We start from the raw sequence: 21,957 nt of genomic DNA, 5'->3' as shown, positions 1-21,957 counted from the left end.
AGACTATAAATACAACGCCACTCCGATGGGTTCGGCATAAACCAAGCATAGGAGCCACTCCCCCAATCACACCCTGATGCATTCTTGTTTCGCTAGTCGAGAAAGTCGTACGATGGAGTTGAGTAAACATATATCAAAACTTGAAATAAAGTGTGGCGCTTGTTGCTGAGGTGCAACGGTCCAACGTTGGCATTTCAGACTCTCAAAACGATATATACAAATTTTCAACCTTTTATCATGCTCTTATCTCGAAAGCCTCAGTTCCTCTGAAGCCCCTGAATCGGGCACAAGCATGGGTGAGCCCTCCATCTCACCCTCCAGATTACCATGTCTCTCGACATCATCCAAAGGCTGTTTTGCGGCTGGTGGTTTCTTGAGCATGACGACACCAATAGCGCTTCCTAGAATAAGAGTACATCCTGCACCGCTAATGAAGTCCATTCTGTGTCCAAAAACCCATCGATCGAAGCTTGCGGCGAAAAGCATGTGCGTGTAAACCATGGAGTTAGCACGGTTTGACTTGTCGGCCCCGAGGCCTGCCGTGAGGAGATACTGCATGATGAATCCCAGAACACCCAGGGGTAGCAGGAGTACCCATTGCCTGACTGTGGTTGGGGTGACCCATCGTAAACCTGGTTGCTGAATATCGAGGATAGGGGCAAAGATGAGCATGGATAGAGCGATGAAAGTCGAGATGATACCAAAATAGTTGACCGAGATGAGAGGATGTGCTCGTTTCCCGATGGTTCGGAGGGTCGTGAAGGCGCCAGCTGCTCCTAGAACACCCAAAAGGGCTATACCAACAGCTATCAAGCGCTCCTCAGGGGTCGCTTCATGGTCAATACCTGGTATACCACTAGCCTCGGGCGGCTCGGTAGTCGACTTGTCATCATCAGAGCCCGAGAATAGTGAGGCAGGTCGAGCAATAAGTACAACACCTAGAAGAGCAACCAGCGTAGCCAGTTGCTCGATCCTAGTGAAAGGCTCACGAAGAGCAAACCAACAGATAAAACCTGCAACACCAGGAGCCAAGAATGTGATAACAGTAGCATCAGCGAGCGAGATGTACATCATCGAATACCAAACGCCAAAAATACCCCAGAAACCACTTGCTCCTCGCAACCACAACAGCCATCGGATCTCTTTCTTTCCAAAGGGAAAGTCGGGGGTTTTGTTCCACCACATATAAGCCGAACAGAATAGTGCTGTGATGGAGTGTCTCATAAGTAGGGCCTGAACGGGATGCATGCCGTCGCCTTCGAGTTCGACTAAACGAGCACTGAGATTCATCAGAGCCCCGAAGAACTGCGATAGAGCAACGTAGGCAGCGGGCTTATTCTTTACCCAGAACTGCCTCCATTTCGACGGTGGAGTTTCGGTTGGCAGATCGGCTCCTTGTTGTGAGAAGTGTCTTAGAGGTATTGGCGAAGGGCATGGAGATGGACTCGATGACATTCGGCGGAAGTCATCGAAACTCGAACCATCAACCTTTGAAGACAGGAGGTCTGGTGATGGCGAAGGTGGTAACAAATGCTGATGTGATTCATGGGTGCCCCCAGGCAACAATTTGCTCCGAGGAACCTCCTCATACGGCGGAGGAGTTGGATTCATTGTGTGAGATGATAAGAAGCTATTTCTAGTCCATGAGGTTGTCACGAGTAGTCAACGTCAAGATACGGCACAGTAAGAAGAAAGAGCAAAGTCACAGTTGAGAAGCGAATAGGAATGTTTTGTTACAAATAGGTACAGTATCTGAAAAGCTCCGGATCGACGACTCTTTGAGCGTCAACCATTGATAACCAACCACCCCGCAGCCGAAACCCACCGATCATGGATCCTCTATTGCTCTCTTCTCTCACATCAACCAACCGATGAGCCAACAAGAGCAAGTCTCTCGCAGTGGGGGTGGAGTTTACTGCTAGACCCCGGTAGGCAACTCTTCAAGACCCTTGATGACGAAGGGGAGCATCTTTGTTTGGACCGTCTAAGCTGGGTGGGAGTCAGTGGGTTTAAGGCACCCTTTAGTTCTGAATGTTAGTGATAACTCTTTCGTTTGGTTATTCTCATAAAGAGCAAAACCGGCAGAATTGCTGGGGCACGCGAGCAGAAAGAAAAGAGACTTGAGTGGCGAGGGCCTCAAAAGTCAGCGAGTGGGCGCTTAGAAGATGCTGATGTGACTTGTTGGCCACCACTTGCATCGTCTTGGCTCTGCAACTAGAAAAATTGCGCCCTATCTCGCCCCGATTTCGGTATCGGTTAAGTCGGCCGAGGATGAAGATGTGAGCTAGGTGAGGTCCAGTTGAGGATGGAAGTGATGATGGGTCCGGAAATAACACTCGATGCTATTTCTATTCCCGCTTCGGCTACTCATGAATTGTTAAAGGGTACCTAGTTAGTAGGTAGGTAAACTCTGCCTCGACCAAGGACAACATTTCATTATATATCTGACACAGTAAAGATTATATCCAAGTCCCAGACACGCTGGCTATACGATGTCTGGTAATTCTAACATACGCAGTCAAGGATGAGATTTGCCTTCGTCTTCCTTACCATACCAGCTCCCACCCATATTGGTCATTTAGTTAACCACCGAATGCTTCCGAGACCCTCGTTTCCCTTAATAATAATATATAAACTGTAGACGATTTAATATATGCAGGGCTTATGTTTGAGGTCTGAGGCTGTTTGGTTTGTACCACGGCACTTACAGCCACAAAGGTTATGCTGCGTGTCTTCAAGTCGATTCAGCTTAGCCAACTCTTTCGACCGTGGAGTCATCCGGTGTTGATATAGAGGAGATACAGGATGTTGAATTGTCATAATATTCCCGAGTATCAAATCAGGACGCAATGCTCAAGAAGAGCCTTCTCGTGCTTTGAAGGTCTTGGGCCGACTTGTCGATTCAGTTGCAGATATTGAGTCGCAGCCGTATTTTCGACGAACAGTACTCGTAAAAGATAGCTGGCTTGAACATTGTAAAAGCAGCAAGTTCCAGCTTCATTAGACATACCAAGTGGAACAAGAGTTCATTCGGCAACTGCATGTTTCGGGTGTCTCAACTCATCTCGCTATACCGCTCACCGCCATCACTCCCACCACTTCTTGGTTTCACGATGCCCCTAGTTGGCGGCCTTTAGAGGTATAACCCGTAAGGCTATTGCCATGTAGCTCCATAGAATGATACATATCGTTGCCTTATAAGTTAAGGTAAGAAAGTTTATATAGGTAGGTAGGCCCCTTGGGGATATATTGGTTGGTCTATGTAGTGTTCTCCAAGTTCGAAATGGGCCCAGAGCTTCGCTGACATGTGTTTCAGATCAGCCATTCATTTATATGTATGGCAAAATATCACAATGGACAAAAACTTCGATTTGGATTGGCAGCTAGTTACTCGTCCAAGGCTTGGATGTATAGTCGATGATCAAAACCTCAAGATTTAGTGCCTATAGACTCTGAGACATGAAAATGCCACAATGATTCGGTTGTTATAATGCGGTCCACCCAAAAGTGTAAGGGTCCTCTAATTTATTAGGACGTGTCTTTGCTTCGTCCCTGACTGTAACTCCAACCCAATCCACGATAGTATGCTCCAAACGCCTTCCCAACCCATAACAATATCTCTGTAGAACGCCGAAATAGAATCAAGTGGTGGAACGCCAATCGTGAGAGCCCGGCCCTGCTCAATTTCCTTCAACGCTTCTTACCCAAAGCATCGAGCTCCGCCTCGGCATCATCGTCAGCTTCACCCAACTCCTCTTCGACCCTTGACGTCGCGGCTCCCACTGCTCCTCCCGTCCTTGTATCTGATTTCTCTCGCTTTTTCTCTTCGTCCGCAGCATCCTTCATGATCTCGTCCTCACCATCTCGCAAAATTTCACGAGCCTTCTTGATCTCCTTTTGCTTCTCGAATACCTCTTGCACTTTGCCCAGGAACGCGGGATTCTTACGGAACGCGAACTCAAAGTCTTCGTATTTGATCTTTTGGCGGCCTGAATAATTAGCCGCTCGTGTCGCCTCGAAGGCGATGGATTGCATGAAGTCGGTGAGGATTTCGTCGAGTACCCGCACGGTTTCTGGGAGTGGGTTTTGAACATCGCCGTGTGCGTAGAGTAGCTGTGCCACTGTTATCGGTTCAGCAAGCGAGGATCTCGAGAACGAACGGAAGACGACGTACACTCTGCATGGCTGAAGTTCATCTTGCCGACATTCTTGCCGGCACGCGCTCGAGGCTCCATGATGAATGTGATTACTTGCGCCTAACGCGCTTGAAGCATGCAATGAGCAAGAAAAGAATAGAGATCTGGTCCGAGGGATAAAAGTTTCAATAAGATCGCTTCTCAAAATCGAGGTGACGCAGCCTCGCGATAGACATGTAGTTGAAAATACCAGAAAGATTCATGTGCTCAGCTCAGCGCAGCCTTGCGACAGCTGGAGGTTCATCTGGGGGGGTGTTTAGTGGGGTCAGCAGCTCTGTGGGGGTTTACTTCCAGGTACGTCACCCCTTAGAAACACGTCGCGGCTCCGGCGAATCTTTACCCCTAAGCACAGCTTGTTGCATAGATGTGAGAAGGCAACGCTGAGCTTAACACCCAAGACTACGAACGAGATATACGACCTCAATACCTCTTCACCATAGTAGCAGCTCATCGAGGCGTCAACATGGTATGCTCTGGGCTCTGCAACGGTGAATCAACACACTGACAGCCACTCTAGTCCGCCCTCTTCAACTTCCAATCTCTCCTCCTCGTCCTCCTGCTGCTTATATGCACGAGCGCATACGTTCACCACTTCACACCTGGCATCATGGATCGAAACAAGAACGGGTACGAAATGCGACTCACGCCGCTCTAGCGGAGACGGGGCTGACAACACTAGATTCATGGGCATCTTCTGGAAATGCGCGAGGATAGGAGAAAGACTGAGCCCATATATAAGTATATGCTGTGTCCTCATGGCTGTACGTTTTACCGCTCCAGATGATTTTGAAATAGCTGACCTTATTCAGGTTTCCATCCTCCTGAACTAAGCACACTGCCACTAATGCCACTCTTTTGTTTTTGTTTTTGTTTTTAAAGATATCACGACTAGTCAGGAGTTGGATCGGAAGAGGTGACAGCCGGGTGGGAGTGTTGGCGCCGTTTACCAAGTGTACTAAACCTCATATCACGATCATGAAATGATTTCCCCGTTCTCTTTCGCAAAATATACCCTGAGAGAATCATTGAGTAGTCCCGTCTCAGTATATGCTTGCGTCACACCACGCGTCCCAGGGCTTGTCACACAGACAGCTAGTCTCTGAAACACGGGAGTAAACTTTGATTCAAGTACCTGATGTGTGTGGTCAGATTTGCTTAAGAGAGTATTGCAGGAAGTATCACAAAAGTGGCACGAAATGTGACGATGGTATCTGGAAAAGGCTGCAATTCGACAGGTACCTTTTGATGCCGTCCACTCTTGAATTACCTATGAGCGGCCCAGGTTGCTTGTCCACCTCGACAAATCTCAGATATCACAAAAGCTATTACCATAGTCATGACAAGCTGATCATATTAGAGGACGCTGACGGTGTTGGTATTAAAGGAAATAGACCAATGCATATGTCTTTGTGTGTTTGGTGGCTCAGACTAGTAACTCAATTGGTTGTTGGTCTTACAGGCAAAAAGAAACCAAGCCCGTGTACCCCGTACCAGCGCAATGGGACAATAAGGAAAACGAGAAGAGAGAGAAAAAGCCACAAGCTGTTCATGCCATCTGCATGTTGATTAAGGATGTCACATCGGCAGTGACGAGAGTTGCAACATGCATACCACTGAGCCGCTGTTTTCATATCTGGTCAAGCCGGCCAAGTGTTGCTGGCCGACCATTGCTCTAGACCATTCAATAAAAAGCAAACATGTATGTGATTGGCGCAGAAAAAGAAAAGAGAGATAACAATGTGAATCTGGGGTTGGCTAAGGATAAGCTTTCAGTGTCAGATTGCTGGTGTCCTGTCCTGTAACATTATTAGGCCAAGGGCCAATTTGTTGGGATTCCTTCAGACAGATGGGGAATTGTTGTTCTCAGAGTGAGGAGCAGTCAGATCACTGCGCATTGGACAGGTACGTTGTGCTGAAAAAACAACAACGATCCAAGCCAGATGCACAGTCCTACTATGTAAGACACAGGTAATGGGGTGTTATATACCATCCTGCCATCCTACGCCGCCATGACAGACAGACAGACAGACAGACCTGCAAGGTTGAGCATCACCATCAATGATCAAGACAGTACTGCCCCGAAGTCAGTCATTAGCCAACGCCCAACGCCGTCATATGCGTGCGACAGAGGCGTAACTCTTGCATGAATACGATTGCATACCGAGCACGGTCGTACACATCATTACACGACCTAGACATCCCGCATAACAAAGGGAATCAACAAGTGGTGTGCTGACCGACCGAGTATCAAAACCTCCCTCCCATACCATACCATACCATACCATACCATACCATACCATACCATACCATACCATACCATACCATACCAAACCAAACCATGCCATGCCATGCCGAAATGCGGCCTTCCGCCGCTCCTTGCCCGCGAGGCTTAGCCTTAGGGTTAATAATACCACCCACTATCGCCGTGCCGTGGATCTGCTCCGGCCCCGAGCTTCTAGCCCCGAGCTCGGCCTGAAGCTTGAGGTGGTCCCCCCAGTCTGACTCGCTGCAACACCACCTACTCAATTCGTAAAATGAGCTGCAATTCGGCTGCGAGGTGAAACCACCTCATCGCCTTCGCAATGAAACTCCAGTCTTTAAAGCTAGGCGCCTTCAAGTATAGGCCTAGGAGACCCCCAACTACAGAAAAGGGGGACATAGCACACATACATATACGAATCGAGCTGACGGGGATAAGGGAGAAATCAACGGAAAGGACGCTTGATGTGGTTGGTGTATACACGAGACGGTGATCAGACATTTACCGGGAGGGAGGGCTTCTTCTTCTTCTTCTTCTCTTGAAGCAGGGACAGGTGCCGCGACAAGGTGGCGACATGTCCCTGACTTGAACCCATCTTGCCATGCCATGCCATCGTTTTTGGTCTCATTGCCCTGCATCCCTCACTGCCTGACTGCATCTCTTGAGCGTCGTGGGCTAGGGAACCAACGTCAGCCAACATACCTGCTGGTTTGAGAGTACGAACACACACACCCACCCAGGAATCAATGAGTCGCTGGCTTCAGAGTTAGTAGACGGAGAGTTCTTTGCCTTGCATAGCACTATTGCCTATCTTGCTTCGCTAGGTCTGGTTCTCAGTACGTAGGTGGCCAACAATTTTGGGTTTCGCTAGACCGGTAACAATGAGGCAAGAAGCAAACAAACAACCTTTTATGAAGTATACTTGTAGTGTATGGTCATTTTTCTCTCCCTGCGGCCATCAAACCCGACTACCTGGACAGCCGTCTCAAATCTTGTCCACTCCCATCGAAAAATTTACTTCAAATATGTTGTAATTCACAATACCCAGGCGGGAGGAAATCCTCCATGCTCTCGAGAATATTCTGATGTATGTAAGTTTTGCGGGGTGATACTGCTTGCATCCATCCTCGCCATGTCCGATGCTATGGTAGTTTCCGACCTGGGCTGGGCTGACGGAACGGGACACCAGGATGCCGCCGCATGGACAAAATGAGCTGAACAAGGCATTGAGGCGAAGCAGCTGATGGGCCTTAGTCAGAAATTTGAATACTGTATTTCCGTGTAATAAATAGAGTTGCGCACACGAAAAGCATTCCAATAAGATACGGCATCTCCGATTCAAGTTTGGCGCGAAATCCCATGATTTAGATTTCAGATTAGCGACGTGGAAATGAATAGAACATTGCTGTTACCATAGTACATTGGTGCTGCAGCTGGTGATGCAGGCCTCGAACTTTTTCAGTCGGCTGAGTCGGAAAACCTCTTTAATGAAACTGCCGCCCGGTCGGCAATATGTGGTATGCGGAAAATGAAAGTTGCGATCAAGCCAGCCAGGAATTGTTGCACCAAGGTCTGAATACCAATGTCACTGCACCTATTGCATACGGCGGTGAAAGAATCCCATCCATTTTCATGGCTTTGCAGTAACCTTGGGCAGAGCAGCATTGCAGCCGAGTTTTGGGCTGTGCTGTACTTCAAACATAGGTGCATTGATGCGTTGGCCACTTCGTGTCCTGGCAGACGGTGATGTGGTTCCACACCGATGATATTTTGGCTGCTGTTCTTGTTGTGAATGATGGAGCCTTTTCTGCTCGTTGTCAATCCTGACTCATAGAGAAATTTCAATACCCTGGCAGTGTGCGCAAGCAGGTGCCCAAGCCCAAGACCCTGGGCCTCAGTTTGCGAAAGACCATGGCGTTAAACAATGATCAGGGCTTGCACACAATTCTGATGATAAATGAACCGATGTTCATGTCTGAGCTGATGATGTACGCTTTGTGGTCACCCTTGTCAGACAAGGACTCGACAAGGGCCCGTCCTCAAGATCCTCCTAGCAAACACACCACAACGACACCACAACCATCCGACGCTCCTGGACTTCCAGGGCTGTACGCGTGGAGAGCTTGATAGGCGCTGGGACTCAACTACCTAGATGATCGAAACGTGGGTTAACCCTGACAACCTGTCTGCCCTGGGCATTGTTCACCATTCGGTTCGCTATTACCCAAGCAAGCCAAGTTCCTAACAATATGATTGTAAACATCCACCAATCCAGGTCAGTGAAGCGGATTATTCAGTGTTGCCGAGGCTGCCATGCACCGTTCTTATTACAAGGGTTCGCACATAGAACATGTCTGTACATCGAAGGGATAGATCAGATTAGTCCGTACTAAAAGGGCAGTACCACCAGGCTGGGATGCACTAGAAATAGTACTGGCCAATTGGCGAGACCGAGATTTGTGAAATGCCTTCTCCATGAAGCTGGCCACTTTTCGCACCGAGGAAGGCTGTGGCCATACAACCTCATGTTGAGCACCTCGGCGAACTTTGCGTGTTATCTGTTATGTGAGACTACCTGACTTGCGTTGCAATTTCACAGCGGTTTGTGTCGACCCAACTCACCGCCCAGACCCTCTTATGCCCGTCATCATAATAGAACAGAATTTGTGCTAATTACTGGTATGCTTCACTCTTCTCGTGACACTGCTGCAGCGACGTCGTCCTGCCCGTGGCGAGACGCAATCATGCAGTGAAGCCAGAATGATCCTGACGGAGACCCAGAAGACACAGCATTTGTGGTGGTGGCGGTTGGCGGCATAAGCGCATGCCGTCTGCGTAAAAAGATTCTGTCTGGCCAAGGTCGAGGATAGACTGCCGTCACAAATCCAAACACTGCCACAAGTTCCATGATTTTACTCTCATCAGTCAGCATTCGGGCTGCTTTGTTGGCTAACATGGCAATCAATGGGACATCTGGGCTAGCTGGGCCAGCCTGAGCTGCAGATTGATTCGTAGCGGCCGAAGCTGGGGCGGCTCATTAGTCGTGCCCGACTCCAACTCCGCTGCAATATGCACGCTTCTGGTCCGTTTCTAGATCAGCGGCGGCGGTGGATGGATCTTTATGTGGCCCGCCCAAGAGCGTGCTAGTGTGATGACGATGACGGATGGTCCCTGGCGTGGAGCCCGTGAGCCCTTGTGCCGTCCTCTTTGGAGCTGCTCCAGGCGTGCGCAGGGTGCCATGTTGAGTGCTACTGTAGGCAAGGCAATTCATTGGTCCCGAATGACCATTCTCCCCTGGAATCGATGGACGAATGGGCAGGCCAAGTTTGGCGATCCCTGACCTGTTTGGGTCGAATGTTCCTGGGACTCGATCCGTCTTCGGCAAGTGGAAGTCTGACCCTGCTTTGTTTATTTTGGTTGATGTTGGGTTTCCTGCGTCTCTGATAGTACACACATGGGCATTTATTGTAAGTTTGATGGTGATATTGGGAATATGATTTGTCTTGCATCAGGTGGTATGAAAGGCGGAAAGTATCCGCATATCAAAGGGGCCTCCCTGTTTGAGGCTTGGGTGTAGGTAGGTACTTACTTACCTGACCTTACCTTCCAAACTTCCATGTCGCCCTGCAAGTGGAAGGAGCCGTTATTATCCCTCCAAACCTGCCGTACACACACACACACGCACACACACACCTCATCAGCGAAACTTCCACTATCGGTCATCCATCCCAACCCATCGCATGCTATCTCCATCTTCATCTCCATCTCCTCCCGCGGATCCCATGAATGACATCCATGGCGAATCCACTTGCTCCATCCGATGGAAAGGATCACGCACTGTGCCCCAAAGCGTATCTTCCTTCACCTCTTGGATGAGTCTGTGGGGCCATCATACGTCGCTACGCTACGTTATACAGTGATTACCGTGGATTTGCAGCGTCTCGTCATGGCGATGGACCATATCGGCAAAGACTTTCATATTTTGCATTGGGAGCGACAAGCATTGTACACACTGTACAGAGCAGAACAGATTTCTCCCATGTACAGCATTGCATCTGTCACTTGCAGAAAATGAAGACTCGTTTAAACAAAGGAAAAAAACAGGACATGGTGAGCCCCCGTGATACCCCCCCCCCCCCCCCTTGACTGAGTCAAGTAGCGTCTGACCTTTGATTCCCTACTCATCTAACAGAGACGAGAAACCGAGACTATAGCAGCAACATGGCTCAGATCCAATATTGGAGGGTCACGTTGTCGCTGCAGTATTAAAATTGCACTCCAACTCCCACACTTACAGGCTTGCCCTAGCTTGGGTGCCAGGAATCAGTATCGATTTCTCAGCTTGCTTGGTATTGAAAGTTATCGACTCAGACTCGAATTCCGTCTCAGTGGCGGTACCTTGAGTGGTGGCTACCGACAGTTTGACTCACTAGCTCATCTAAGCATCGATCGCTTCAGCTGAGTGTTAATAGTAATGCCGCCATTTGGGCCAGAGGGCACCTACAGAAGCCACTGTGTTTTCCACTGGATTCCAAGGGGCGACAGCCCCAAACCATTCGTTGTTTTAGTTGTATCCAGTGCAACTCCCTCGATAATTGCCTACTGTACGGCCTGCCTCGCCCAGGTGTCCTTGTGGATCTCATCGAAGCCACACGCCCCTCCTACTCACAGGGACCTCCACGCAGCGCTGCTATTAGGTTACTCCCTACACCCTGTAGGGGTCATTCTGACTACGCAAAGATACTTTGGTCGTTAGTTACCTGATTTTGCCTCTGCGTCTAGGCCCACCGCTCCCTCCAAACTTAAGCCATGCCACGCGATTAAGATGAATCCGCGCTTGGCCTCCCTTAAAAAAATTCTAGCCCAAGGAAGGCTGTGGCATAGTATTGCTATTGACTCGGATCATGGTTTTGATGGATACTACTGTGTCTCGTAGTCCAGCTCAGTCTAGCCAGCTCCGTCTAAGTGGCTCCCCTGCTCGCACCCCAAACCAGGATGTAACCCATATATCAAATATCCCCGTCTCCCGTCACTATCGTCCCCTTTTCTCTCTCTCTTCCCGTTCTTAATGTTTCTTTTCCTATTTCTGTTTTTCTTCAAACACCCGTGTCTTGGATATACAACAAGACGACTTTGAATATTCCCCATACTTTGTTTTGCATCGCAATATAGATTGTTGCCTATTGCACTAGCCACTAGACACATTCACTTGGTCGAAAAGCAACTATCCGCGAGAAGAAGAGAATACAGATATACCAGGACAGCATTGCATACAACCGAAACGAACTGCGAGGCGACACACCGAGAGAACATCCGCAACGAAGGAAGAAGGAATATCATCTGTACCGTCACACAGCCGTAATTGGGTGCACACAAACCGACGCTGTCCGCTGCAAGTTCACTGGATCCTTGTAAGTCGACCGCATAATCTCAAAACCACCAGTCTGCGACTCGCTCGACCACTATTCCGCCTACTGTCTGTCACTCAAGGCACAACATCTGGCCGTTGAATAGTTCTTAGCCGAGTGTATCTGCAACTGGCCGTATAGTCGTGACTGTTTGGTTTCATCCTGAAGCCCAGTCACGCTTTTGTTAGTGTTCTTATTATAGCTAACACATACCGCATCAGTTCAATTGGAAAGCTAGAATCAGTTGACGGACATTCGACTCAATCACTGAAATACTTGGAGGACCATATCAGTAAATTATCGTCAACAACATGACGGCGGATCAAGGGTTTGGTGGCCCGGTCGAGCGATCGAGGCGAAGTTTGTCTACCTCGGGACCTGGGCCTAATGGCGAAGGAGAGACAAGACCTGAAAAGGAGACAGCCAGAAAACCGTCCACAGACGAGAAGGACGATGTTATAACTACCTCGAAAGTCTTGCCTCGCCGATACGATAGCCCTTCTGGTACACCAGCCCCAGTAACGGCACCACTGTCACGAAATCCTTCCGAAATGTCAACAACATCTAGCCCAGGGCCTGAAAGTCGGAGATCTCCTGCCCCATCACAACCTTTGGAACCTCCTGTAACGAAATCAAGTCTAGGAGAGCTCGAGGTTTCCAAGATCATTAACAACCCCAAATTGAGGCACGATATCAACTTTGACCCTGAGCTCCATTTCAGACCTAATGTGGAGGGAGACAAGGGCAGAAGAAAGCATGATCGTGCTAGCATTTTCTGGACAACACTTAAGGAGGAATTGGTCGAGTTCATCGTGGACCGAGACAGCTTTTACGCCAAGCATGGCACAGAAGACGACTGGTGCTTGCCAAAGCTTCTCAAGTCTGTCAAGGAGATCATCCAAACTCTTGTACCCCAGCGCGACCGACAGTTTCTGGACGAGGGTCTAAACGTGGAACTTCTCATGCAACAGTTCCACCGAGGCATTGCTGATTTGGAGAAGCTTGCTTCATGGCTCTCACGAGTCCTCAAATCTCACTGCGCACCAATGAGGGACGAATGGGTTGATTCGATGTATAAGCAGCTCAGCAACGGCAACAGCAATAACGATGTTGAGGAGCTTGTCAACGGCATGCGAAGTTTGCTCAGTGTTTTAGAGGCAATGAAACTGGACGTTGCAAATCATCAAATACGCTGCCTTCGACCTGCTCTCATTGAAGAAACAACAGCTTTTGAGCAAAAGTTTCTGATGAAGAAGCTGCGAAATCGTAAAATGGATATAGGCGATGCCAAGCCATGGTATCAAGAGGCTGCTCGGACTTATCCTAACGGTGCCGGGAAGATGTACTCATGCTTTGGAGATATGGGGGTTTTCTTTGAGGGAATTTCGCGGTCTATGCTCCCCTCTGCCGGTGAGAAGCCTCTGCCTGGTACTTTCTTCTTTGATGAGGACCGACTTGGACGCGTTCGATCGGATATTTTGGATGCCATCAACCTGGACGTCTGCATGCGCATGTATGAGGACCTTGAGCGGATCGCGAAGCTCAACTCGCCTCCTGCTTTTGCAAGCGCCATGTCAGATGACCACGAGTTCAACTTCAACACTCCCCCCTCGAGCTCAAGACCTTCCAGTGTTACACTGAGCTCTGCAGATTCAGCTTCGTCATCGCCACGCTCCTCCATGGTCCTTCCCCTCTACCTTAACTCAGAAACCAACGAAGCCAAAACAAGAGCCCGGAATCTCCGCGACAGTCTGGTTGCTCTGCTTCAGCAGGCACCACACGACCAGCATTATCACGAGAAGTGGCGTTCAATGGCTCCCTCTATGGCTCTGCAGATCTTCCGATTTACCAACGCCCCCATGGATATGCTTGTCCCCTTCGAGGAGAAGCTTCTGGAGAACGTTTGTCGCATCTCTTCCCCTATCTACAAGGAGATGGAGGAGGCGTACCGCATTCGCCTGCTTAACGAGCTCGCCATGCGCGTCCGCTACTTCAAGGCTCTTTCAGGTGTATGCTTGTTCTCGATTGCTACTGGTAATCGTGTGCCAACAAGCAGCCGCAGCCTGGATGTAGGGCGAGACCGAGACCTGGATGCAGCCATCCGCATGGGTCAGCAAGAGGGTGGCATTGAAGATATTGCGACTCGTATCGCTCATGTGGGCGTTGTCCACTGGAGGATATGGGCACGCATGGCATACGTCGACGACGACGACATGTCTATGGACTAATCAGCCCGCGGCAGAACAACATCATGTATCCCTTTGTGTCACCAATTCGTTATACCCACATTTACCTACCTTTTAATGTCGATACATGATTAACTACGCAATATCGGCTGGACCGCATTACACACACCGGCACACAACGCACACGCACTATGCACTTCCTGGCCTGGAGCCATCTGCTCTGTCTGCCAAGGGAGTGCAGATTTTTCGAGTCAATATTCGGGTACATACCCAAAAACATACATTGGTCGGCGGCTTTCTGCATTTACCCAGTTATCACTGCATGTTCTGCACTTTTTTTTATAAGATATGCTTGTTTGTTTGTTTGTTTTATTTTAACCCAGTCTGCGTTTGCTACTGTGGCGTTGCATGGTGGATAGTCTCTGTTTTATTAGGGGATCAGTGAAACCGCCCCTTTTCTTTCATTTGATCCAATGGCGCTTTTGGTGTTGTGCATTGGATTTATCGAGTTGTGGTGACACTGATGTCGTACGGGCAAGCACATGACCTCTTCGGCTTCAGGCTGTACAAACATGTGCACAGCTTATTCGCATTTAGATCAGGCGCACATATATATGACTTGCTCATACTGGAGATTTGTTTCTTGAAGATAAATGGCGCGCTTACATGGCAAATAGACTAGACAGAGAAAGACTAGAAGAAAAATCTACATGTTCTGCAACGATTGGTCCCCATCTATGATTGTATCTACTGGGACTGCACGCGTCTGTTCTTATCAGTGAGACTTTTGGTGGTATGTTATACTAGCAAGGTGTTGTGTAAGGTCAATTTCGTTGTTCGACAAGACTTAGCTATTCCCTTGACTTGCAAACAGTTTTTGTCAGACTTGACTTTCCTTGCGAGGGATAACGTAAGGCCATAGATGCAGCAACATACAGAATGTGAGACTGATGCCACATGATGCCTCCCGTGTGACTATCACCACATGTGACTTGCTCACAGTATAAATGAAATAGTCCGCAGTTCATTATGTCGACTGCCAGGAATGGAAGTTGGCCTATGTAGTATCCGTATGTATTCAGATTTCCTTCCCTTCCAATCTTACCCATGAGGTAGCTCGGCTTTTTTACCAAGTTAGTATCGCCTCCTATATCCTCATCCTTACCCGAGGAGGATTCATGCGGAAGGGTATTTACAGAAATTGAAGAAAGTCAGCTTATCTCTTTTTGTCTTCCTTGTTTTTTTGCGTTTGCTTTTTCTTTGTAGGTCTTAGTCGCTATCGTAGGCACTGAGTTGAGTTCAACGCGTCTGCTTGTGCAATGAGACGGCTTGTTAAGATGGTTTCGTAGGGGGGTTTAGGGAATAAGTCACTGAACATGCGCTGGAAGCGTGACCCATGTCCGTATCGTTTATACTTCACTCTGTGTATTGGCTTCCTGTGCTTCACGGGCCTCTTGTAATTTGACAGCGGGATCGAGACAGTTTTATCTACGTCTAGCTCTGTTGGTCAAGCCCCTTCAATAAGTACCAAACTCATCGAAGACACATTATCGCGTGGTGCAGTGCAGGTAGCTTCACGAGGGATGGTTAGAGCTTATTCATCCATCCATGGCGCATCAACATGACAGGGAAATCCAAAGTCTCAACATTCCATGGCATTTTCACTGAGAGCTTCATGACGAGGCAGCAAAATGGTAATCATCGAATGGTTAACTGGGCCAAGACTGCCGTCTCTTGCTCAAAGTCTCTCGGCCATTGTCCAGTTCCTATATTCTATCCACAAGTTCCCCCCTTTTGCTCCCGACTTTTTAACAATCATGGATTCATCCAATTCACATTAACTCTTGAGACCCCTGCAAGAGCAACTTGCATATTTTGCTCCCAGCCTAAGAAAAAAAACATGAACTGGTATCTAAAATCACCAAATCTAACTGGTTGCCGCTCAAAGTATCAACTGCAATAAAGAAAGCTTCGGCAGTCAAGATCCGGGACAGAGCTTAATATACAACCCCTAACATCTCAGCGGCCAACTCATTGAGGGTTCAGGGAAGCTCTGGCAGACCCCTGATCCCGCTTGAATTTAGCGAGCTCCTCCTCCAGCTGGCGTGCTCTAGCGCGTTCCTCCTGTTGATACTAGTTAGTAATTGCTTTATGCACAAGACAACCTGAAATACAAAACATACCTTGAGGTTCTCTTGGAACTTCTTCCTCTCTTCACGCATCGTGGCCCTGAACTGCTCACTCAGCATCGAGGCTCCTCTGCCAACACCACCATTTGGTGGGATTGCCTTAAGTCGTTCGCCATCAAGATCCTCTTGTAGCTTGGTGATATGCTCACGGGCCTTCTCCATATCTGCCTCGAGGCGCTGACGAAGTGTCGTAATCTCTCCTTCAAGTGTCTTCTTTGCCAATTGGACATCTTGGAGCTTGTTCTCAAGCTCTATCTTTTCTCGCTCGGCACTCAGTGTCTCCCGTGTGACCTCCTCCAGCTCTTGAACAGTTCCAGCTAACTCATTCTTTAGCCTTGTGAGCTGGTTCTGGAGCTTCATCACCTCGCCACTAGTCTTGATAGCTGCGACATCAGCGGCCCTCTCTGCACGGGATCCATAGGCTCCGTCCAGTTCCGCCTGGGCAATCGTGAGCTCCGTCTTCATCTCTACGAGGTTCATGTTGAGAAGCTCAAGTTCATCCTCCTTATCTTTCAGCATCTTCTTTTTAGTTGCAAGCTCTTCCTTTTGGCCATCCACCCGTTGCTGCAAGGACCTGGCATTGTCCTCAGCCATTTGCTTTGATCGGTTCACTTCATCGAGCTGCGCGTTAAGAGCATCGATCACTGAATCGACACCGGTCAACTGGTTGCGAGTATTGTTGCTTGAAGACTCGGCAGCCGACAACCTCTCTTCGAGTTGTTTGATGTCGGACTCAAGAGCTGCGATCTTGCTGTTTCGCTCCTCAAGCTGACCTTGAGCGGCCCCTGCAGCTCCCGCAGCTCCCGCCAAGTCTGCTTGAAGAAGTTCCATGTCAGACTCGAGACGAGTGACCCTTGCATTTCGTTCTTCAAGGCGAGCTTCGAGGTCATTTGTCTTCTCCAACTCAGCCTTCAGGGTAGCAATCGTCGCACTGTGCACCTCAACCTGGTCTCGTAGGGTATTGACTTCTTGAACCTCGGTGTGAAGAGTAGCAATCTTCGCGTCCCGCTCTTCGACCTGTGCATGAGCAGTATTGGCCTGCTCAAGCTCGGACTGGAGAGCTGCAATCCTTTTGTTTCGTTCCTCGATTTCACTCTGGGCCGTCTCCAGGTAGTCCAACTCTGCCTCAAGGGCAGTGATCTTGCTTTCACGATCCTCGATTTGAGACTGTGCGGCAGCTGCCGAAGCTGCCGCGTTAGCAAGGTCGGACTTGAGCTGGTCGAGATCCCTCTCAAGCTTGACGATCTTCTCGTCCCTTTCCTCGAGTTGAGCGTGAGCTGCACCCGCCGCACCGGCAGCACCAGCTAAGTCAGCCTGAAGACGTTTCACGTCTGCTTCCAACTCGGCAACCTTCCTGCTACTGTCCTCAGCCTCAGCCTTTGAGGGGACAGCGTTGTGCGCGACACTACGGGCACTTTCGAGTTCTTCAAGGGTCTCTGAGAGCATTGTCTGGGCAGTCATCGCATCTCTCTCAGCGCGGGCCAGTAGCACTTGTGTCTCATCCAGCTCCTCTTGTTTCCTTGCCAGCTCTTCATCCTTCTCGGCGTCTGATTTGTTATTGAGCTCGCGCTGCTGCTTAATCTGTCGCTTGAGCACAGACTTCTGATCCTTGAGTGTAGTGGCCTGAGAGTACAGCCACTGGACACGGTTGGAGAATCCGGGAAGACTGAAAGCCTCCTCGATATCGAATTCATCATCAGAAACTTCTTCATCCTCATAGCCTCTCTCCATGCGAGCCCTTCGACGCTCCTCTTTGTCCTTCTTAATCTTGGCGAAGCCTGTCTGCATCATGTTCCACAAGTTCATCAAGATCCTCTCAACCTGGTCACTGTCCTGCTTCTCTGGTGGCCCGGCCTGAGCTGCCTGAACGGCGCGTTCTAGCTCCGAGTCGGCAGCGCGTAATGCATCTTCAAGATAGTCAAGCTTCGTCTCAAAACTATCTTGTGGTGAATGAGGCACGGCCGGGTAACTCGGGTCTACTGTCAGGAGTAGATCTCGTACTTGCTGGTTTAGGGATTCAATGCGTTTCTCGAAAGCGCCATCAGTCTTGGTAGTTTCACCAGAAGACTCTTCCTGTTCAACCTCGATGGCATTGAGACCCATCTCAAGGTAATCTAACTGGTTGTTGAGGAGCTCTCCTGGCTTCATTCCTGAAACTCCAAAGGGAGGATCATAATAGTCTTCGTTCTTGGAAGGATTGAAGCGAACAATCGCATCTCGTAAAGAGCCGTTCAAATTCTCGAGTCGAACCTCCATTTCCGTTATCGACTTGACTAAGGAGTTGGCTTGGCCCTGTAGGTGTAGATTCTCATCCTTCATCTTCTCCATCTCATCTCTTAGCTGATTTTGTTCGCGAATCGGCGATTTGAGGGGTATCTCTATGGGTTGCTGACGGGGTTGACTTCTCGTTGAGACACCGTTGGCTTGGTCGTAATAGTCATCATCGTTGAAGTAGTGCTCGTCTCCGGCGCGATCCATACTGTTACGTGTATAAGTATATAGGCTCTCCGGGCTGCCGGGCATGCCATTAAGTGGTTGAAGGGGAGGAGTGAGATCCTTCTTCTTATTCGAGGCCTTGTGAGTGAGTTGCAGAATACCGGCAGTATGTTCCAGTAGGCGTCTTTGGGGCTCCATAAGTCGCTTCTCGAGGTTGAAGAGCTCCGCCGCCAATTCTTCGCATTTCCGCTCGCTCGCCTGTCTTTCCGCCTCGGCTTCCTTTGCGCGAGCGTGATCACCGCTGTTACGACCCAGTAGGCTTCTTCGCTTGTCATCCAGTTTGCCGGGATTATAAAGTCTCGCCATCGAGATTGCAGCATCTCGGTATTTGGACTGGATGGTCAGGTTTTGCCGGGTTGACTCGACACGCTGGGATAAGGACTGGCTTTGCTTCTTGAGGTCGTCCACCTCTTCTTGCGACAGAATCGCATACTCTTTGCTATCAGAGAGGGCTGTTTCGGTTAAGAGATGTACCTGAATCGGGTCGCGGAGGTCGACAAGCGCTGAACTTTGTGGTCGATCAGGGTTCATCTGTACACAATAGAGGTTAGAAGCCGCAGGCCCATCAGCCTCCACAAGGGTGGACAACAAGCGTACCGGATTATACAATTGATTATCCTTTTCAAAGCCGTTTATTATATCGCTGCGGTAACCCTCAACAAATATCTTTCCGCGTGGGCTTGGTGCTGGCGGTGACATCCTGTTAGGGCCATACCCATATGGGCTGCCCTCTCGCGCGTATGCACTCATGGTTTCGATGGGTTTAGGATCGTCTTGTGTAGGTTATGAGGACATGAGGTAAAGGTCGGACTGAAGCAGTGCGTAAGGATGTCAAAACACCTCCATAGAGAACAGTGAAAAGGCTGGCAAGTATCCAAAGTTTGGGCAAAAAAGTGGTTGACCGCGATCCGTGTCGTTCCGCTGGGCGAAGCTGAGCTGAGCTCGTGATTAGATTGGATTGGATGCAACAAAGGGGCTTTGCGCCCAAGAGCCGCCGAGGCTGGAAACCCGCAGAAAATCGACAACAATTCAACAAAAGGTCACGGGTTATGACTTCAAAGAAAGAGTACAAAAGTAGTGAGGAATGATGCCAATGCTGGGGACAGAAAAGGAGAGGTCGGGACTGACCATGAAGAAAAGGAGGCCCATCGAGAACCCAAAGAGTAAGATAAGTAAGGTAAGGTAAGGTAACTTAATAAGTTATCGAGTGGGACCCTTGTGAAGACCTCCACTGAAAGTTGAATTACAGCAGTTGAGCTAGTGGTCTAGCCGAGTCAGGTTGGCAGGCACGTACCGTACCTGCGTAGATCCCTTCCACACGTGCCAATGGACTTCAGTTTTCAGGGGTTTCGCGGCGGCTGGACACGCTGGGGCAAGGCACAGGAGGGGCGCACCCGCATTACTGAGGCATGGGTAGATGGGTTTGGCAGCGCTAGGCTTTATAGAGCTCGCATCTCTTTAACGATGCACCAGTAGGAATGAGCCTTTGTTTCGAGGGACCGTCATATTAGAGAGGAAAATAGATTAAAAGTTTTGTTCTGTTTATACAATTGATCCGCGCATGAGGAAACAGGATGATTCTGTAGAGTCTGAGCTGACGTGTCTAGAATCCTTTACCTACCTACCTGAGACCCCAATGCCCCCTTCTGACCGTGGCATACCGTCACGTTGCGTGGCATTGATGGCTGTGCCCGATGATCCACGCAGATATGCTGACAGTTGCTGGTGGGATCGTGGCTGACAACGCCATGGACTAAAGTTGCTGTTAGCATTCTCCTTCGGCACACGGGAGTCCGTTAGTTTCGACAACTCAGAGATGCATTCTATTTACAGAAAAGGATATCCCTGCTCTGAAGATCCCCTAGACACTCAAGTAATGCCATATGCTCACCGGGCTGAAACATTCCCCAGGAGCCAAAGTATGCTCTTCAATATTGAAGTCCCCTATCCCGCAATTTTTCGGAAGCCATCGGCTATTGTCCAATTGTGGCAAAGTATAATGCTAGATATTGCTAACGTACGTACCGACCACTAAAGCACCTCTCGGACTTGATCCATGATTTGCTGCCCCATCGTTCTCCGGCGCTCTGCCTGGCTCTCCGTTGAAGCCTGAGCTCCGGTTGCAACAGCTGTTGTCGAGTTCTCGTCCTCGAGTCGACGTCTAAGGCCTTCAAACTCGGCACTTCGTCTATGAGAGCTTAGTCCTACAACCCAACCCGGCACTCGCCAGCGCACAAGGGCAGCTGGGAGAAGTCCTTCCCGCCACGAGTATCCAACAATCCATCCAGTGGCTGCACCCAGGACCGAACCTGGCCATTGCAAGAGTGCGAGATGCAACGCAATGGCGTACTTGTAGGACTTATCCGAGAACGTGAGACCAACGAATGGTCGGTCGGTGGGAGGTGCCTCAGACGTGGCAACTCGATACTTGTACATGTGCGGAACCATGGCATGATACTGAGCTAGGATAGCAAAGATAATAGGAGTTGGTCCAGCCGGGATGTAGTTGAACCATCCAGCAGCGGGAGGCCGCAATACCATCGAGACAACAGGCGGTATGATGGAGGTGATGAAGAAAGTGACAGTCAGGAAGGACTGCACAAAATGCTATCAGCAGTGTAAAAACGAAAGTTTCATGAAAGTCACTTACAGCGAACTTGCGAGAACCCCACATTCTCTCAACGATGCGAAGGTTGTATAACGACATGGCAGCAAAAAGTACCTCTGTGGAGTTGACATAGCATAGCTGGTAGGCCAAGATTCTCCAGAATTGCCGGTATCTCCATATGTGTGTGTCGATGAGAATGTAGAAGTAGTGCTTGACGTCAAGAACACTCGCGATGATAGAGCCAGCTACCAGGCCGACCACACCGAGCCGAGTGACAGGTGTATTGGTGAAAGACATGATGGTGAGGGGTTGTGTCGAGTTTCAACGTGACATACTATAGGGATAAGCCGACTCTATCTCTCATGGGGAGGTGAGGTGTTTCTATCAGATGCAGTTGAGATTTGATTGATTGCAATTGATGTCGAACTTTGGGCCTTAAATTTGGCTAGTGTTTTGACAAGAGTGAAGCTACCTTGAAGGTATATGAAGCTCTAGGAGCTACCTATGCCTACCTACCTACCTATACGCAAGGTGGCATTAACTATCACGTGCAGCTCGGGTAATTATGGATCGTCCCGCATTGCCGTTGAATAGCCCGCTGACGTAGATTTGAC

At 49.3% G+C, this 21,957-nt stretch overlaps 6 protein-coding genes across 6 annotated transcripts; 2 read left to right on the top strand and 4 right to left on the bottom strand.

Annotated features, from left to right (window-relative positions):
• Positions 1-243: 243 nt before the first annotated feature.
• On the bottom strand, positions 244-1,611 carry FMAN_05893 (uncharacterized protein; the record flags this gene model as incomplete). The annotated part of the gene is made up of 1 exon (XM_041827394.1): positions 244-1,611. The coding sequence occupies one exon, from the start codon at positions 1,609-1,611 to the stop codon at positions 244-246; it is 1,368 nt and encodes a 455-aa protein (XP_041678362.1).
• A 2,079-nt stretch (positions 1,612-3,690) lies between these two features.
• FMAN_05894 (uncharacterized protein) lies at positions 3,691-4,235 on the bottom strand (the record flags this gene model as incomplete). Its single annotated transcript, XM_041827393.1, has 2 exons — positions 3,691-4,121; positions 4,175-4,235. The coding sequence occupies 2 exons, from the start codon at positions 4,233-4,235 to the stop codon at positions 3,691-3,693; spliced, it is 492 nt and encodes a 163-aa protein (XP_041678361.1).
• Positions 4,236-4,659: 424 nt separating this feature from the next.
• FMAN_05895 (putative Protein kish-A) lies at positions 4,660-5,026 on the top strand (the record flags this gene model as incomplete). The annotated part of the gene is made up of 4 exons (XM_041827392.1): positions 4,660-4,662; positions 4,714-4,823; positions 4,876-4,957; positions 5,006-5,026. The coding sequence occupies 4 exons, from the start codon at positions 4,660-4,662 to the stop codon at positions 5,024-5,026; spliced, it is 216 nt and encodes a 71-aa protein (XP_041678360.1).
• A 7,149-nt stretch (positions 5,027-12,175) lies between these two features.
• FMAN_05896 (uncharacterized protein) lies at positions 12,176-14,092 on the top strand (the record flags this gene model as incomplete). The annotated part of the gene is made up of 1 exon (XM_041827391.1): positions 12,176-14,092. One exon carries the CDS (start codon positions 12,176-12,178, stop codon positions 14,090-14,092), a length of 1,917 nt encoding a protein of 638 aa, XP_041678359.1.
• A 1,989-nt stretch (positions 14,093-16,081) lies between these two features.
• FMAN_05897 (uncharacterized protein) lies at positions 16,082-19,434 on the bottom strand (the record flags this gene model as incomplete). The annotated part of the gene is made up of 3 exons (XM_041827390.1): positions 16,082-16,174; positions 16,234-19,266; positions 19,333-19,434. The coding sequence occupies 3 exons, from the start codon at positions 19,432-19,434 to the stop codon at positions 16,082-16,084; spliced, it is 3,228 nt and encodes a 1,075-aa protein (XP_041678358.1).
• A 1,332-nt stretch (positions 19,435-20,766) lies between these two features.
• Positions 20,767-21,640, bottom strand: FMAN_05898 (uncharacterized protein; the record flags this gene model as incomplete). Its single annotated transcript, XM_041827389.1, has 2 exons — positions 20,767-21,330; positions 21,386-21,640. 2 exons carry the CDS (start codon positions 21,638-21,640, stop codon positions 20,767-20,769), a joined length of 819 nt encoding a protein of 272 aa, XP_041678357.1.
• Between the last annotated feature and the right edge of the window lie 317 nt (positions 21,641-21,957).

This window comes from Fusarium mangiferae (genome assembly GCF_900044065.1).
Source record: "Fusarium mangiferae strain MRC7560 genome assembly, contig: FMAN_scaffold002, whole genome shotgun sequence".
Taxonomy (NCBI): Eukaryota; Fungi; Ascomycota; class Sordariomycetes; order Hypocreales; family Nectriaceae; genus Fusarium; species Fusarium mangiferae.
This window is presented reverse-complemented; position numbering and strand designations above follow the sequence as displayed.